General features: G+C 36.6%; 1 protein-coding gene across 3 annotated transcripts in view; it reads left to right on the top strand.

Moving 5' to 3' along the window:
* The window catches only part of mob2b (MOB kinase activator 2b), a 44,103-nt gene that overhangs the window by 22,676 nt on the left and 2,118 nt on the right, over window positions 1-19,309 (top strand). Inside the window, exons 1-4 of one of the 3 annotated variants that reach the window (XM_051869667.1) lie at window positions 1,675-1,895; window positions 15,825-15,985; window positions 17,737-17,830; window positions 18,303-18,427. In XM_051869667.1, the coding sequence (XP_051725627.1) occupies window positions 1,822-1,895; window positions 15,825-15,985; window positions 17,737-17,830; window positions 18,303-18,427 (454 nt within the window). In that variant the 5' untranslated portion in view covers window positions 1,675-1,821. Of the gene's footprint in view, window positions 1-1,674; window positions 1,896-6,557; window positions 6,797-15,824; window positions 15,986-17,736; window positions 17,831-18,302; window positions 18,428-19,309 lie in introns of those variants that run through there. The other 2 variants (XM_051869666.1, XM_051869668.1) reach the window with 2 other exon arrangements.

The raw sequence follows: 19,309 nt of genomic DNA, 5'->3' as shown, positions 1-19,309 counted from the left end.
TTTGTTTTCACGAGTGACAATGGTGTACCAGTTTCCACTTCTTTAGAGACAAGGAAGAGTTGTTGTAGTAGAGTGTTGTTGCCATGCCGTCATTTTACGCCGGACTGCTTCACAAACGAGGGTCAATTCAATACTGGATTTGCACACAAGATTAACATGACGGCACATGCTAGTGGATGAGTTGAATCAACTCCACAGCAACTACATAAATTTATCCACTAACCATTCAGAAACGTCTAAAAGTTGTAACTTCTTCCTGAGTCTCTCCATCAGTGTCGACTCCGGTTTGAACAATGTAAGGCTGAACACTGTTACTGACAATCCTCATTTTGGCTGCGTGAGATTCTCCAGCTTTGTTGTTGTTCAGCGACCGAAGTGCGAGCTGTTAAAGCTCCGCCCTCTTCTGGAAAGGGGGCCGGGAGCAGCAGCTCATTTGCATTTAAAGGGACACACACAAAAACGGCGTGTTTTTGCTCACACCCAAATAGGGGCAAATTTGACAAGCTATAATAAATGATCTGTGGGGTATTTTGAGCTGAAACTTCACAGACACATTCTGGGGACACCAGAGACTTATATTACATCTTGTGAAAAGGGGCATAGTAGCAAAAAAATGCAATTATTGAAACCTAAATCACACAACATTAGGTGATGGTAAAGCATTCATCTCACATTTGTAAGGTCTATAGAAGTATGAATCTTAATTTGTACGCTATCCATCCCATATGAAATACCATTTAGTAGTGCAGGAAACACTGACATAAGTAAGTATGTCAATGGTTTATTCCATTTTGGTCAAGTAGGTTTAGTTCTTTAGTACGGCTGAATTTGAACTTTTGAATGAGGTTTCAGCTCATTTACTGAAGTGAAATAGACTCTTGATGCACAGGTGCACCGGCTTCATCTCCTCCAGAGATCCATTCTTTTCCCAGGCAGCACAGTTTCATTCGCAGTAATATTTGAGGAAAAGAAACAAAAAGGCTTGGCTGCTTCTTGCTGAGGAAGCACATAAACACAGGAAAACCGTTTGTGTATATACGAGCGTCTCGGAAATGGCTCCAAACAATGTATCGGCACATTCCTGCCTTTCTTTTTCATAAGGAGCCGGAAGTAGTGAAAGTACAAACCCCTAAAACACAAACTTTAACCTCGAATATTCCCACAGCACTCTGGACAAGTTATATAACCCACAAAGCTTACTCTAGTTGTGCTTTCAGAACAATGTTACACAAACATCATCGCAAATCAAACATCAGGTTAAAACAAACAAACAAAAGAATAGCCTGTTCTGCAGATTCTTAAAATAACTTGGAGCTCCTTATTGTTCCCACAGTATTAATAATAAAGGTTCTTTATTGGCATCAATGGTTTCATGAAGAACCTTTAACATCCATGGAACCATTTCAATGCACAGTAGGTTCTTCAGATTATTAAAATGTTCCTCACAAATGGTTCTTTTAACTGAAAGGTTCTTTGGGGAACCAAAAGTGGATGTTCTATGGCATTGCTGCAAAAAAACCCTTTTGGAAGCATTATTTTGACGAGTGCAGGGTTCATATTGCTGTCCATCAATGGTTGCATGTTAATCTACATGGTTTAGTCCTCTAGACGCCCTTATCAGAGACAACAGACAAGAGAGGAACTTATCCAGAGACCACAGCCGCAAACTTCAGCTCTTTCACCCTACGGCTGTGTATTTCTCGCATGTATGGCTCGGTAGGCAGACTGTGTTGGTGTTCTTTATTTCTGCCAAAGTTTTAAGAAAAGTAGGGCGAGGGACCCGTTGTTCATTTTGCGAGGAACGTTCTGAGTGGATTTCAAATGGCGAAATCCGAGGAAGATCCGCCGATTGATTTCGAAAACCCTCATGGTCTTCTCTGGACCCTCTTCCACAGGTATTCGGCTCTTCTCAGGCAATCAAACAGTGATCCTTTTCAATGAGCCTTCTAATAAAGAGTGGTGAGGTTTTGCAAAACCTGATATAGAGTTGTACGTTGGCATGTTTGCAAAGGAGAACTTGACCCATTTGGAAAATGTTGTCTTTTTGGGATCGGCTCAAATAGACTATAAACTATTTCAAGTATTTCTAACTTCATTTCATAGGTATATTTTCACAATCCCCCTTGCATCTTTAAGGAGTTGTTTACCCAAAAATGAGTCATTTATGTTGTTCAAGACAAGTTCCATATTGTATTTTCTCCTTTAAAACACAAAATAAGAGGTTTGACAGAGTATTGTAGCAGCTCTTTTTTCCATACAACAAAAATGGATGCAGATTATTACTGTAAAGATCCATAAAAGCGGCATCAGAGTAGTCAATATGATAGCTTTGTGTGAGGAACAGACTGAAGTTCCCTTCTGCTGTAGCTTTCAAATCTCATTTACACTTGTCAGTGTTTAAACTTGCTGTTTGAAGATGCGTTGCCGCAAGTTTGACGTCAGTGATGGCAACACCATTGGTTCTTGAATGTTCTTGAGGTTCGTACAATGTGCTTGAATATGACTTTTTGAAATTTTAAACCCTGGAAACCCCTTGAAAAGTGCTTGAATTATTGAAATAAAAAAAAATAAAAAAAAAAAAAAAATATATATATATATATATATATATATATATATATATATAAAATAAATGAGTGATATAGAGCCATTTCGCATGGAGCGTGATATTAAGTATATGATAATTACATGATACAGCTTTAATTCTTCAGGTCAATCATATATTCATTGGACAAAAATCGTTATCTTTGTTATGGTATCATAGTATTCAATGGTTAAAGGATTTCCCATGATTGACAGCGCTGGTCAATGGATTGATCACTTTGAAGTTAAGCATCAGATTCAGCTTCACCCCGGAGCCACTTTGCTTTGTCGGTTGCGCCTTATAAGGGGTTGTTTAAAGTTAAAATAATTTCCTTGTTTACAACCTTACTTCGTTCCAGAATGAATCAGCATTTTTTAGGGGTGGTTGATTATGATTTCACTTTTTTAACTTTAGTTAGTGTGTGTGATGTTGCTGTTTGAGCATAAACAACATCTGCAAAGTTACGACGTTCAAAGTTCAATGAAAAGGGAGATATTTTCTTTTACAGGAATTTCTTTTAAGGACTACAACAAACAACTGGTAGGGACTACAATGAGCTTCTTCCCGGGTTAGTGACATCACAAACCCCTAAATTTACATAAACCCCGCCCCCTAGAACACGCAACAAAGGGGGTGAGGCCATGTTGGGCTGCTTTAGAGAAGAGGAAGAGTTGTTGTAGTAGAGTGTTGTTGACATGCCGTCATTTTACGCCGGACTGCTTCACAAACGAGGGTCAATTCAACGCTGGATTTGCACAAAAGATTAACATGACGGCACATGCTAGTCGATGAGTTGAATCAACTCCACAGCGACTACATAAATTTATCCACTAACCATTCAGAAACGTCCAGTTTCATTCTAAAAGTTGTAACTTCTTCCTGAGTCTCTCCATCAGTGTCGACTCCGGTTTGAACAATGTAAGGCTGAACACTGTTACTGACAATCCTCATTTTGGCTGCGTGAGATTCTCCAGCTTTGTTGTTGTTGAGCGACCGAAGCACGAGCTGTTAAAGCTCCGCCCTCTTCTGGAAAGGGGGCCGGGAGCAGCAGCTTATTTGCATTTAAAGGGACACACACAAAAACGGCGTGTTTTTGCTCACACCCAAATAGGGGCAAATTTAACAAGCTATAATAAATGATCTGTGGGGTATTTTGAGCTGAAACTTCACAGACAAATACTGGGGACACCAGAGACTTAGATTACATCTTGTAAAGGGGCATTATAGGTCCCCTTTAATGAACAATCTATTAACTCACTCTTAAAGTCAGTCCTTTGTCGCCACCTACTGGCGTAACTATGTAACCTTCTCTGAAGTTGTTGATAGATCTCCATCATTAACATACAGACAGCTTTATCAATGCCAAGTACGCCAACATTATGATATAAAATATGATTTATTGAACAGTGATAGCCATTATAAACTTTGCATTTACTATACATTATTAAATAAGTTGTATTTTGGATACCTTATATCTTTAATTTGAGTTAAAAATAAATAAATAAAAATAATAAAGATATTGTTTGACAAGTGAAAATCAAAAAAGCAGTGCTTAAAGTCCTTGAAAGTCCTGAAATTTCATTTTACAGAATCTGTAGGAACCCTGTGAATAAACTTGAGATTTGAGAGTTTCGGCAGAGATAATCCATGATTAATGAAATGAGTGTTTTATTTACAAAATATTGGTTCAGAAGAATACTTTTCTGTTCTTTTCTTGTGCTTGGAGGTAAAAAAAAAATCACCTTATATCATGGAAAATTCTAACATCTTAAAATAGGGTTGGAATGATGTGCTGGTGAATAACATTTGCATATTTTTGTCTTTTATCTATTGCAGTGTTGTTTCATGCCCTGGATAGATTTAACTGGTCAACCGCATTAAGGTGCGGTCACATTTACCATTGCTCGACAAGATTTCGTGGCTCAGTTCCAGTTGTTTTATTTTGCACGGGGGCGAAAAATAGCAAATTTCCCTCATGTTCAAGTTGGTCACACAGATTTGCTGTTCTTTCCAACAGAAAGATGCTTGATTTGAAAGTGACTTCATGTTTGTCCTCAAAATTTCACCTGAATTGTGACCCCACCTTTAGATGTAAAGATCCTTTGTAACTAAATATATATCCCAGATATTTTGGTCCTCTGAGGTAAAAGGCAGGTGCCTATCTTACATTCCTAAAGCACTGAAGTTACTAAGAAAACATTCAAGGCACTCGGCATCTACACGTTTGCGTCACTGCTTTCGTAAGCCAGCCTTTCATTTTCTCTCACCTGTAGAGGCAATGAAAGAATCTTCTGTTCTGCCTCCGTCTGCTTCCCTGCCCCTGGATTTTTTTTGCCCCCCTGGACAAACGCAGCCTGTGAAGGCTCTTAGTCCACGCCAGGCCCCTCTCCTGTCCGCTCACACAGGCCCTCATTATTTTCACCGCTCCCACGTACAACCTGACGTCCGTGCCTCATTTTAGTAAGCGCTTTTTCCAGTCTTTTTTCCAGCATTTATTTTAGGCTGACCTTTTAAGGCTCATGCAGTAATAATTGAAGTCTTTAGATTGAAGAACCAGCCAGTATATTAACAGGGTTGAAGGTAATGCCAACAAACATTTTTAGCATTAATGTGTTATGCTAAAATAAGCTGTCGTGTATGGTGACTTCTATGTATATTCTGTATATGTATAGCGCATATATGCTTATTTTTATTTTATATATTACCAGAAATGCTAAAGAGGGCCCACGCGTGGAGCCTGCGAGTCTCTATCTAACATGTGTTTGTCTGTCTTGGCATGCTGTTAGATGACTAAAATACTAGTCCTGGGGCCAGACCGGCCCTTCTAGCTTTCCAGTGTCGAGTCTGAACATGCTTTCAAGCTCTGCAGAAAAATTCCAGTCTGATGTTCCACTGTAAATTACATTGTCATAACACGAATTGTTGCACATTAGCAGCTTCCAGTACGTCACGACTGCGTCAAAACATGCTGCGAAGGAACCTGTTAAGGAAATCTTTCATGGGTAGTTGACATATCGAGCGGTTCTAGCAATATAAAAGTATTTTAAACAACATTTTACTCGTTCTTTTTTTTTTTTTTTTTTTGAGAACGAGTAAAACAGGAGTTTTCCTGATATTAGTGTTATTAAAGTGTCATTGATATAGTATTAAAGTTTTTGTTAATATTTCAACTTAAATTTATTTTTTATATTTTCTGTTTTAATTTCAGTTAAGTTTTAATAGTTATATTGTTTGTTGTTACTTTTATTTATTTATTTTCAAGTTTAGTTTTTAATTTTGTTATTTTAGTACTTCATCTTATGAGAAATGTCGACAACTAGCTGAAATAAAATACATTTACGTTTTATAGATATTTTATATTTTATTCATTTTATTATTTAAACAAACTGATTTATGATTTATAAATGTGACCAGTTAATGCACCTTAATTATAAAAATTTGTACGTCCATAACTTGAACTTTAATAACTTTTTTTGTATCATATATATGTATATATGTGTGTGTGTGTGTGTGTGTGTATATATAATGAATTACACACATATGTATGTATGTATGTGCTATGTGCCAGGCAAAATGTATATTAAAAAATGCTATTTATACACGATCATATAAATGGTGGAATAGTTTAGCCTTTGAATGGTTGATAAATGAAGAGTTTCCAGTGAGGAGAAAGTTGTAAATAAGATACTTAAATACTTGATGTGTATATATAAGGAGAAAACAAAATATTTCTGCATTATATTATTGCAATATAACTATTGGAATCATATATGTTTGTTCCCCAGTTCTGAGTTATTGCTGTGGCAGTTTTTGGGGGAAATCCAGTTTTACTGTACCCAAGAACCAAGCACATTGTTTTCTACATCTAGTGTGTGTTGAGAGTCACATGGATGAGTTTTTTTTTATTTTTTTTATAAACATTCCAACTATTGAACCTTGGCCCCTCCCATATGTTCTGTGATTGGCTGGAAGTTTAGCTGAAGGAGAAGCACAGCAGAGCGACTGTTTTGCTTGAAACGCTCCTGCAAACTGGACTGACTTTATCAGAATCTATGATCGCGGTGAGAGGCGCGTCCGTCATCACCGTTAAAACCGGGCATTTGGCAACATGGTCGGAGATCACACCATAACCGGAGACAGCGCGCTCGCTCAGAGGTCTCCTAAAAACGGATTAAGCTGTAAAATGGTCCTTCAGGCGGTTGGCAAAGTGCTGAGGTAACTCTCCCCGTGCTCTTTCACTGATTTAAATGATTTTTCACTCAACTTCTTCACAGTGCGCTGATATGCGCGCGTGCGCCAGAGGAATGTGCGCGCGTCTGTTGACGGAATGGAACTTTCCACTAACATAAAATTGTTACCATTTCAGCTTTAATGTGCGTGTAATTTGCAGGTTTGCCAGGTTTCTTTAAGCAGTAATGATATATTATCTTTCCACGTGATGCTCGTATAGATCAGTTATTATTAGATTGAATTACAGCTTGGCCAGTGCAGTATTTTTAGGTATGCATATGTTTGCACCAGTATTTTTAGGCACCCATATAGGAGCTTTATATATAAATTAACCCCAAAAGTGCTTGAGTTTATATATATATATATATATATATATATATATATATATATATATATATATAGATAGATAGATAGATAGATAGATAGATAGATATAATATGAGTTGACCTGTAGATGTCAGATACCTGTACTTACTGTGTTGCTGAATGTGTAGCTAATATGAATATATACATTTTGATGCATTTTGCACGGTCTTTTTATGCAAAACAACTTACAGTATACATTTTATCAGCAAAATCATGCTTACAAAAACAGCACAATGTTTAAAAAAAGTCTTAACAGGCAACATGCTGTACAGTTTGGTTTGTTTAGAATTAATGTTAAAAAAATAATATAAAAGATGCCACTGAAAATCCATCTTTTTTTTTTTTAATGAATTTGACAAAGGAAGGTGCTATAAGGTGCATAGAGCAATGACAATATTTTTAACAAGTCCATTGTCCCAATTTCAATCGGTGTAAAGACAAGACAAATTTCCATGAGAATGGATGATAAAGAGTCAAATTATTTTCTGGGACTCCTTAATAAAATAAAATAAATATATATATTATAAAATAAAAAAAAATAGTAGCATTACAATTTGTTGCATGATCTCCACAAAAACTAAATAAATAAAAAAACATTGTATGTATACATGTAGTCTCAAAACTTTCAACCTCACTATATAGTATGCTTACAGTACCCAGAATGCTGTCTAGGTAGGCAGCATAGTAGATTTCAACACATCCGTTATCTTGATTTGCTATTTAGTTGGCGCTCTTTTTATCCAGAGCATGGCTTTGGCTATCAGTCTTTACTGCTTTCCAAATTACAATGAAGGCTAATTACTTGTTTACGAATATTCAGGTACAGTGTTTTAATGAATAAGTAATCGAGGGCAGTCTGGCTGGGCCGATAGCGTTTGGGATTGTTCTGTGGCCTCAGGTGAGCTGGAAAGTGACCTACTGAAAGAAGAGCGGTCTTCCTGTCTGTCAGTTAATCATTTAACAAACCGCAGTGACCAGTGAACTTATACAGTGGTATAATGCTTCTGAGAACCATGATATAAGAAATCATCTTCATGTTAGTTGCTTGATAATTCCAGGGATTATCACATACTTGATGAATACTAATAATTCCTCTCCAGCTCTTGAGGTTTGTGCGGTTATAATTGAATAAGTGTGATGTTTGCATTGTAATTGTGACTCACAGTTTGGAATAGCAGTTTCAGCAACCAATTCTAAATCTAGTGTTTATGAAGTTGTAGATAACATGAATGTTATTGACTTGCGTGTCATAATCGTAAATATGCCATAAATGCCACATCTTTGCCTGAACTTTAAACATCTGGAATTGAGTTCTGTTTGCATCATTGATCACTGTTTTCCAGTTAAAACTGCTTTAAAACTATCTGTATTGTGTGAAGCGCTATTGAAATAAAGCTGACTTGACTTGGATTTGTGGAAGATGGTGATTTTTAATGCAATAAGCTACTGCTTGCTATAGCCTAAGCTGACATCCATCTAATTTTAGTCTCATAAAAACAGTCTTGGCGTTCCTACTGACTGTGCGTTCCCACAGACTGTGGCTTTTCAGAGAAAGGACTAATTTGATGTTTCTATAATAGTCTTTTAAATGGCACTTTTAAGGCCCTGGAGCATTGGTGGCTGGTCAAGTCAGCCAGTCTGGAGTCGGGAGTCAAAATCAGCTTGGTACATATTGGCCGTGGCTGAACTTAATCTTGCAGATTTGCTAATGTGTTTTAGATGGGATCAGCGTCTGAAGAAATATGTGGAGACTCCCTAATTTGAAGTGACTTTGCCTTTTAAGTCGTCCAATAGAGCAAAAGGATTAACCCAAATATCAGGTTTTCTCACCAAACCCTCAGAGCAAAAACCCTAATGACAGTAAGCAAACTAACCTAGTTCTTAAACCACATTGCTTTCTTTTCTCTGCCCATTAATTTGCCTAAAATACAAATAATATATTTAAAACATTTTTCCACCCCTTCAGTCAGGTTATTACTGACGTGCTTGGCATTTTTCTAAACCAGAAGGTCAGTTCATGCGTAGGATTGTCATGTTTCTGAATAGTTTAAATAGTTAACATTCTGCTTGAGATGATGGTTCAGATTATTGCAACTTGGTGTATTTAATAACTTTTTCAATGGATCGAGATGTGCAATGGCCAATCTATACATTAAATACTTATGATTTAAAGGATTAGTTCACTTCAGAATTAAAATGTCCTGATAATTTACTCACCCCCATGTCACCTAAGATGTTTATTTTTTGAGGAAAACATTCCAGGATTTTTCTCCATATAGTGGACTTCACTGGGGTTCAACGGGTTGAAGGTCCAAATGTCAGTTTCAGTGCAGCTTCAAAGAGCTCTACATGATCCCAGACAAGGAATAAGAGTCTTATCTAGAGAAACCATCTGCCATTTTCTAAAAAAAATAACAATTATATACTTTTTAACCACAAATACTCGCCTTGCACTGATCTGCGATGCGCCACACATTACGTAATCTCGTTGGAAAGGTCACGCATGACGTAGCATTTGGACCTTCAACCCGTTGAACCCCAGTGAAGTCCACTATATGGAGAAAAATCCTGGAATGTTTTCCTCAAAAACCTTCATTTCTTTTCGACTGAAGAAAGAAAGACATAAACATCTTGGATGACATGGGAGTGAGTAAATGATCAGGAAATTTGAATTTTGACGTGAACTAATCATTTAAATAGCGTCTTTTGCACAATGCATCAATAAAGTAAGGAAAGTTTTTATCTCCATCTTAACTTTGAAAGTACAAAAATGCGTCAGTAAGTCAGTGGAATGTTTTTCAGCTCGTCTCGCCCATAATGGACTAGGCATGTAGCTTCTGAGTATTTGCCAAAGAACATGCCCTGAGAATAAAAATAGGCTCGATTCGGCACAGACAAATGTTCCTAACCCCGTTTTTAGCACAAACTTTTCACGTTTCACAGTCTGAGAATGACACCAATCTCTTACAAGACCATTCAGAACAACTGAGCATGTCTCGGTCCCAACAAAGACCATCAAAAAATGAAGCTGGTGTCTTCTCAGACGTAATGTCTGCAAAGGAGCAAGCTGCCATCTACATCTCTCTCCTTCTGTGAGTCTGTAGTTTGTTAGATTATGATCCCAGGAAGGAAGTTGGGTTCAGCTATTAAGCATGTCCATTGCATCATTTGACTTTCCTGAAAACCACAGGCATGGCGAAGTTTTCTGAGGACAATAAGTCAGAGTCTGACGTCCTCCTCCCTCTTTTATTAACCGTAAACTGAGTCAAACACAGACAGGTTGGTAATCAGACCAGACCCTAATCTGTTTGGGGTCAGTGGACTGCTGGGTAATCAGCAATAACTGCTTCTTGAATCATGACTAAAGTCTCTTCATATCTGTTTAGCACTGAGACAACCAGCCCTCGGATGGATGATCGCATTTGTTTTTTTGTGTGCTTGTAGCAAGTCCACAGTGACGATTAGCAGATTTATCGTGGTTTTCAGTGCCTTTTTTTTGTACTTTTGGTAGTTGCAAGTTAAAAGCCACCAGATGTTCAGTGCTTCTTCTTCCATGAGGAATAGGAACAGTTAAGATGGTTATCTTTGTAAGAGCAGAGCTGAAAAAGCCCCCTTATAATCTCGAAAGAATGTAGGCAACCTTTGATCTGTACAGTAGAATAGTAAAACTTGTATATTACTGTAAGTTGGTGTTTTTGGAGTGAATAAAAATTGTTTAAAGAGGACCTATTATGCCATTTTACAAGGTCTTTGGTTTTTGGGCTCTACTAGAACAGGTTTTCCTGCTTGATTGTTGATTATTTTCCTCATATTCTCCATTGTTCAGCTCCTCTCTTCCCAGTCTGTCAGTAACGCTCTGTTTAGTTCCTGTCTCTATGAAGCCCCTCCTTCTGAAAAGCACAATGTGCTCTGATTGGTCGGCTGGAGCAGTGTGTTGTGATTGGTGTTTGGGAAATGTCCCGCCCCTTACCATAACCGCCAGTTTCAACACACTACCAACTAACTCAACCAGGCCCCGCCCCTTTATTCTGCGTATGAATTATTTAAATGAGGAATATTGTGAAGAAAACTCAAGACTACAATGGAGGCGTTTCAGGGAGTTCAGAAACACTGACACTGATATAGAGAAGAACTGGAACTTTGCAGAGCTTTTTCTTGCTCAAACAGCAAACATTTGATGTTCTGTGAAAGAGTGTGAAGTGAATCTGTGATTGAAACTTCACATTGGAAAGCAGCTGGCCTATGAAACGCTGCTCTATCAATGCGAGTCATTGGCTCATAGCGCTGTGAGGCTGCAGAAGTGTCCTGTTGCTGCGTCTCTCGTGGGCCTTTGGACTTGCAGTTGTTTAACAGTTTGAATGGTCCTTTGTTTCTGTATCTCTTCATGTAGTCTGAAGTGTAGGCTCAGGCCATCTCTGCACTTGTCACTCTGTCATGTGTTTAGAAATTACTGCATTGAACAAAATGATATGTGCTGTAACCAATTAAGCACCATTGTGCAGTGTACAAGCACATCTGTCTGCCGTTGATGCAATGAATGAGAGCTGATGTCAAAGGCAATTTGTCATTCAAAAAGCAGCTGTTCTAACTGGATGTGATGCGATAAGATTCCAGCGACAAGCAGTTTGTCTGTCCACTCCAGATGCAAAGCAACTACGAGACGTGACAAAATCAAAAATCACAGCCAGTCAGTAGAGCATGTGGGCGGAGTCTCTCTGCAAATGCACTGCACTCACTTGCAACCAAATTAATCAAAAATCACAGCCAATTAGAAGAGCATGTGGGCGGAGTCTCTCTGCAAGCGCACTGCACTTGCAACCAAATCAACCTAATAACACAGCCAATCAGAAGAGCGTGTGGGCGGAGTCCCTCTGCAAGTGCAGTGCACTCGCAACCAAATCAACCTAATAACACAGCCAATCAGAAGAGCGTGTGGGCGGAGTCCCTCTGCAAGTGCAGTGCACTCGCAACCAAATCAACCTAATATCACAGCCAATCAGAAGAGCGTGTGGGCGGAGTCCCTCTGCAAGTGCAGTGCACTCGCAACCAAATTAATCAAAAATCACAGCCAATTAGAAGAGCGTGTGGGCGGAGTCCCTCTGCAAGTGCAGTGCACTCGCAACCAAATCAACCTAATATCACAGCCAATCAGAAGAGCGTGTGGACGGAGTCCCTCTGCAAGTGCAGTGCACTCGCAACCAAATCAACCTAATATCACAGCCAATCAGAAGAGCGTGTGGGCGGAGTCTCTCTGCAAGTGCACTGCACTCGCAACCAAATCAACCTAATATCACAGCCAATCAGAAGAGCGTGTGGGCGGAGTCTCTCTGCAAGCGCACTGCACTCGCTTGCAACCAATTTAATCAAAAATCACAGCCAATTAGAAGAGCGTGTGGGCGGAGTCCCTCTGCAAGTGCAGTGCACTCGCAACCAAATCAACCTAATATCACAGCCAATCAGAAGAGCGTGTGGGCGGAGTCTCTCTGCAAGTGCACTGCACTTGCAACCAAATCAACCTAATATCACAGCCAATTAGAAGTGTGTGTGGGCGGAGTCTCTGCAAGCGCAGTGCACTCGCAACCAAATTAATCAAAAATCAGCCAATTAGAAGAGCGTGTGGGCGGAGTCTCTCTGCAAGTCTCTCTGCTCTTCATTTTTTTTTTTTTTTTTTTTATTTGACAGTACTTCTGTAATTAATAACAGTAATATATTTGTCTTCATTTTTATAATTAGAAGTTGTGCAGCCCCATATATTTTCAAATAAATACAATCAAGATGAAAGAAGGTTACTTTTTATCTGTTTACCTGCATGTCATTTGACCAACATCAGAGAACAGTGAATATGCAAATATGTTGTTAGATTGAAATGTTATCTTAAAGATTGTAATATATTTTGTGTCTAAGGGGCTCGGTTTGGGAACCCTTAAATAATGGATTTGGAGGACTCCAAGTCTGCCAGGACTCTGAATGGGAGATTTATCCCAGTGATTGTCCACAAACTCTTGTGTGTGTTTGTACTAATTCAAGATGGAACGCACCATTAAACACCCTCGCACTGACTTTCCCCTAAAAGCAGTTTCCAGAGGGCACTTCCTGGCTTTAGTGCCGTGGTTTTCCAGGAATCATGAACTGTTTGTCTAAATGGACTGAAAAAGGAAGTAAAGACACAGTGATGGGGTGAATTCATTGATTGATCCACACAGTCAATCTATAAATTATACCCAACTTTTATTTTACTTCATTTGCACATCTTGGTCAGAGCGACTAATTGATTTCCAGTTTGCGATCACTGTATGTAGTGTGCGAATATTAAACTGCTTCAGGTAATGAAAGTCATCACAGACTTGCACTACTACAGCAAAAGACAACTTGGCAAGAGCCAGAGGCGAGTTTTGTGAGGTTTGTGGTGGTAGTTAGTGGTCAGCGTGTGGATCAGTCCTGTGTGTGTTTGCAGCGCTGGCCTCTGGCAGAGGTTTCAGGACGGCATTAAAGCAACAAGGCCGGTCTCTGTGTGGAGAGCGTAAACTGGCCCGCGGCCCCGGAGTCAAACAACATGGCAGCAGCTGTCTAAAGACCAGGGCAGTGTGTCTTTTCAGATGGACACAGACACGGCTTTATATCGTGCTGCTGTTATTGGATGGCCGTGTGCTAGGAAAAAGCCAACAAACTAAGATACGAGGCCTCTTTCCTCTTTCTGACTATTTGACATCACATGATGGTTGATATCAGAAATCTCTCCACTAGAGGTTTATAAAGATACTGGTGACTTGGGGAAGGTTAAAGCCCCTTTCCAATTAATAGGGAAATAGTTTTAATGTACTCCTATGTACAGATGTACTTTAATGTACAAATATGACCTGTATTTCATCAAAAAAAAAAAAAAAAGTAAAACTAGTATTAAATTAAAATACTTTTTTTTTTTTTTGACAGTAAAAGTATTTGTACAGTATTCAATGAATTAATAATTAATAAATTAAAATGATAAATAATAGTTTAAAATAATATTAAACAATTCATTGTTATTCATAATAATAATAATAATTGAAAATAATAAATAGCATCACATTAATATGATCAATAAATAATAACAATAATAACATAATTATTTTAATAATTAATATTTTGATAAATAATAATAATAATTGAAAATAATAAATATCACAATATTGTTTGTCAGTACATTAAAATATGTATAATATATTACTATTATTATTAATATTAATGAAATTAATGAATATTTTAAAATATTTATAAATTGATGATGATGATGATGATGATAATTGAAAAATTATTATAAAATATTTGTATTAATAAACTTTAATAATCATTGTTATTTTTGAGTATTAATAATAATAATAATAATAATAATAATAATAATTGAAAACAATAAATAAAATATCATAATATTGTTTGTCAGTACATTATTAAAATAAGTATATTATTATTATTAATAATAATGAAATTTGTGAATATTTTAATATTAAACTATTTATAATAATTGAAAATAATAAATATTATAAAATATTATTTATAAATAAACTTTAATAACCATTGTTATTTTTGAAAATGAAATTATTAGTAGTAGTAGTAGTAGTAGTAGTAGTAGTAGTATTAATAAAGTATAATATTTTAATCATTTTCATTGTTACTAATAATATAATTCAAAATAATAAATATCACAATATTGTTTATCAGTACATTATTAAAATAATTATTATTAATGAACTTAATTAAATTATTTAAAACAATATTTACAAATTATTAATAATATTAATTGAAAATAATATAAAATATTTTTTTATAAATAAACGTTAATAATAATCCATTGTTGTTTTTGAAAATGAAATTATTATTATTATTATTATTATTATTGGAGTTTTATCTGCAGAAATTATAAATCAATCTACTCCCTACAGATGAAAGTAACTGGCACGAACAAAAATTGACATCTGGCACATTTTTCCTGACCCACTCGCTCATCTGGACAGTAAAAGTTTGTTGAGGTTGTTCATGGTTTTGTCTGAATGCTTGATTTACGAATCGTCGTCTGTCCAGAAGGTCTCTCAGGCGTTCTGTCGGTGCTGTGAGGTCATTGTTGGCTCTTAAAGCTCCTCTTTTCCATTAAAGCAGCTCTTGTAGTTTCTGGTTCTGCGCAGCTGGAGTGTGATTACTGTAGTGTGTGTTTGATGTTTGAGGCGGGTGTGGTGGAGGACTGGAAAGGGGCGGTGGGTCTGATGGTAATACAACCCGCCTGGGCTAAAAATAGATGTGGAAGGAAAAGCCTGGATGTCTGTGGTCTGTTACGTTAATTACAGGGCAAGTTTAACTCTGCAAACCTGCAGTGGAAAAGTGGATGTGCACAGACTGTTGCATTCTTTTACATGAAGTGTCCGTATGTGTTACATAACACACGAGTATCTCTGTATAAAGGTCCTAGATATCCACTCGGCTAAGTCAATATTGAATAAATGCTTTTACTGTGGCTTTAAAATGGATTTTTTTAGATATTTTGCTGAATTGTATTTATTCTGATTTATATTGTCATCAAATGAGTTATACATTATACTTTCTTTACACTCACCTCACTGTTTAATGACAGCTCTAGCAGTATGAGTGACCTCTATTTTCCCTCGTTTCATCCCATACAGGAAGGGCAAAGGGAAGCCCAACGGAAAGAAGCCGCCCACCGAGGAGAAGAAGCATTACCTGGACGCAGAATACACCAAAGTAAGAGTCGTGGATTTTGAACTCAAGGAGCTGGTGGTGTTGCCGAGGGAGATCGACCTGAACGAATGGCTCGCTAGCAACAGTAGGTGTCTCGCGTGACCTTGTCTGGCTTCTGTAAATAGAATTAAGACCAAATGAAACTTGGATCAGCGCTGTTAATCTGTGAAATAGATTCAGTAGTATGTATTACTCCTTTTTTGGCTAAAGGCACTTTGTAGAATTGCAGAGGAGATTTGTTATGTTGTTTTTAATGTGATAAAGTCCCGACCCTTGACCTTAACCCTGGCCGCCTCCACTGTCTGCCGCTGTGTTGTTGTGTCTAGTTTCTAGGTGTGTTTTGAAAACATCTCTTGATCAGAGGGAATGTATGATTTCATAACTGTATGATAAAACCAGCTCAGAATAACATTCCACAGCCCACGAATCACACCATTGTTTGCATTTCCCTCGATTTTATCTTGAAAGAAAACACATGTGAAAAAACCATAAAGTATGGCTTAATTTAGGAAACTTTAATGCACTTTCAAATTCCACAAGCACTTATTAAACTAAATCGCTGCCTTTTATGGTGAATTCAAGCCTTTGCTCTACAGCTGCATCTGTACAGTTTAGTCGTCTCGTATGGCACTCGTTGAGGGCATCGCTTCATGCATTTCACATACATATGTCATGTATATGTGTGTGTGTATATATATATATATATATATATATATATATATATAATATATTTCAAATATTCTGTCAGAGATAATTGTTAAATTACAGATGCACAGTTACACAGTCCTTGAGATGACCCTGTTATTTTAAGTTGATTTCACTTTTTTTATTTTAGCCGTTGCATTGGGCTCATATTTCATATTTCTAGATTTTTCAATAACTTAGTTTATTTTATAAAACCACAGGGTCAGCGTTGACCTTTAAAGGGTTAGTTCACCCAAAAATGAAAATAATGTCATAATAATGTTATCAGCGTGTCGAATCATGATTCATAACGCTCCAAATCTTCATGAAGCAGTGTTTTGAAATCAGCCATCACTAAATAAGTCGTTATTTTGTTTTTTTGGCGCACCAAAAATATTCTCGTGGCTTTATAATATTAATATTGAACCACTGTACTCACATGAACTGATTTAATATGTTTTTAGTACATTAATGGACCTTGAGAGAGGAAATGTCACGATTATTTATTAATCGTATGATTGAGGATATTCAATCTAATCGCAATTATTTGAGATAATTTAGTAATTTAAATTTCAGTAGCTTAAATCAGACTGACTATTAGACTGTTATATTATATTATATTATATTATATTGATAAATAATATTATTATATATTTAGAATTTATTATTTTCTATTTATTATTATTGATAATAACAATACCATCAACAACATTTAATTATTATTATTGCGTTTAATATTATTTTAAACTATTTATCATTTTTTTTATTAATTATTAATTCAATAAATACTGTGCAAATACTTTTACTGTCAAAAAGGTCATATTTGTACATTAAAGTACATCTGTACATAGGAGTACATTAAAACTATTTCCCTATTAATTGGAAATTGGCTTTACAACAAACTTTTATTAATTATGTTATATTATATTGTATTATATTATATTCATTTTCACAGCATTAAAGTAAATAATATGGGCCTATTTATTATAATTTTATTATTATATTATACACGATTCCAAGTAAATAAATATCGTATTAGTTGACGTGAAGAGAACAGAATTAATTCTTTAATCACAATTATTTAAAAATGAAGGGCTAGATTTGTGTGTATTATCATTCCTTAATCTCTGAAACATCTCTGTGATTTTCTAGCCACGACGTTCTTCAATCTCATCAACCTCCAGTACAGCACGATCTCTGAGTTCTGCACGGGAGACACGTGTCCGGCCATGACCGCCTGCAATACGTAAGTATCTATTATTCATCCTGGCTCTGTTATCCATTATTAAGCCTGCGGAGCGGCAACGTGACGCTCTTCTGTGACAGGAGACCCTCAGGGGTCGTGACCTGCGGCGGAGGTCGAGACCTGCAGTCGTGTTTGACCTCAGGGAGAGAAGTGATAGTAAAAGAATAGGAAGTGGAATGGTTTTTTTTTTATTCACTGCGTTCTTCCTGTTGTGTCAGGGATCCGTTTTGTTTATGATCAGACTATAACTGGGTCACCTGTGTGCTGATGGGAAAAGGAAGGAACTCAAGTGTTTACTGAAGCTTTTAGTGAATAACTGAAAGTGCTTTATGGGAAGACAGTTTGGTTAATGAACAACCACGGTGAAGAAAGTGTGTCAGACAGGCGATATGTGATGCAGGGGATGATGGGAGGAGAGTGTATATATGTATTGGGGAAAGATCTTTCTGAATGAAATGTCTCTCTCTCTCAGGACATACTACTGGTATGATGAAAAAGGGAAGAAGACAAAATGCACAGCGCCGCAGTACGTGGACTTCGTCATGAGTTCTGTTCAGAAGCTGGTGACGGATGAGGACATCTTTCCCACTAAATATGGTGAGTGAGTCTCTACCGACACCTGGTGGATGAATGTGGAACTGCATGACTGAAGCAAATAGGCTTGATCTGTTTTTTTAGTAAGGCATATCTTAAAGATCAATATATTTCACTTCTGCTTTGTTTATTTAAAAGCAAAGCATCAATTTTAGTAAATAGCTAATAAACACTCACACATCTGGATGGTTGCATACAGGTGCGTGGATAAATATTTAAGAAATGGAGTTTATAAATATACAAAATTTCACAAACTACAGCAGTTTATTATTTTTTAACACTCTGGTCACTAGGGGTCACACTTGGCTCCGTTTCTGTCAAAAGTGACCAAGCCCTTATTATTACCAATATAATATATTTTTGTTCAATAATATTTTTTGATTATTATTTAAAATTTTAAGGGTATTTTATGATACTATGCAATATTTTTATGAGCTATTTTTCCCCATTAAAAATAATACACACTTTTCTAACATTTTTAAATTATTTTTTTAATTTAAGCAGTTTTCCATGTTAAAATAGAGATGAGGCATTTAAAATCCAATTTTTTTTGAAGGTAGATGAGTGCCATCTGGTGGGAGTAAAAACATCTAGTGGTTTTAGACATAAATACGTATTTTTATTAAGTTGTGGATTCGGATTTATACTTAGACATTCTTAAAGACAACTTTCTGTCAAAATTTAGATTTTGATTTATTTTTATTTTTTTAAATGTTGATTTCAAGTGTCAGTTTTTGCATTAATTTTACTAGTTTGTACCACCAAAAGATTCTCAGAGTTTTCGTATGTTTCCATATTTCCAATTAATTTCCTATGTCGGTAATTTTTGAACGTGAAGAAGTCAGATCACGTCCATGAATTTTTTGTGTGTTCACATAGATAATT

Source organism: Ctenopharyngodon idella, chromosome 18, assembly GCF_019924925.1.
Source record: "Ctenopharyngodon idella isolate HZGC_01 chromosome 18, HZGC01, whole genome shotgun sequence".
NCBI classification, from domain to species: Eukaryota; Metazoa; Chordata; class Actinopteri; order Cypriniformes; family Xenocyprididae; genus Ctenopharyngodon; species Ctenopharyngodon idella.
The sequence above is the reverse complement of the archived record's forward strand: the minus strand, read 5'-3'. Positions and strand labels throughout refer to the sequence as shown.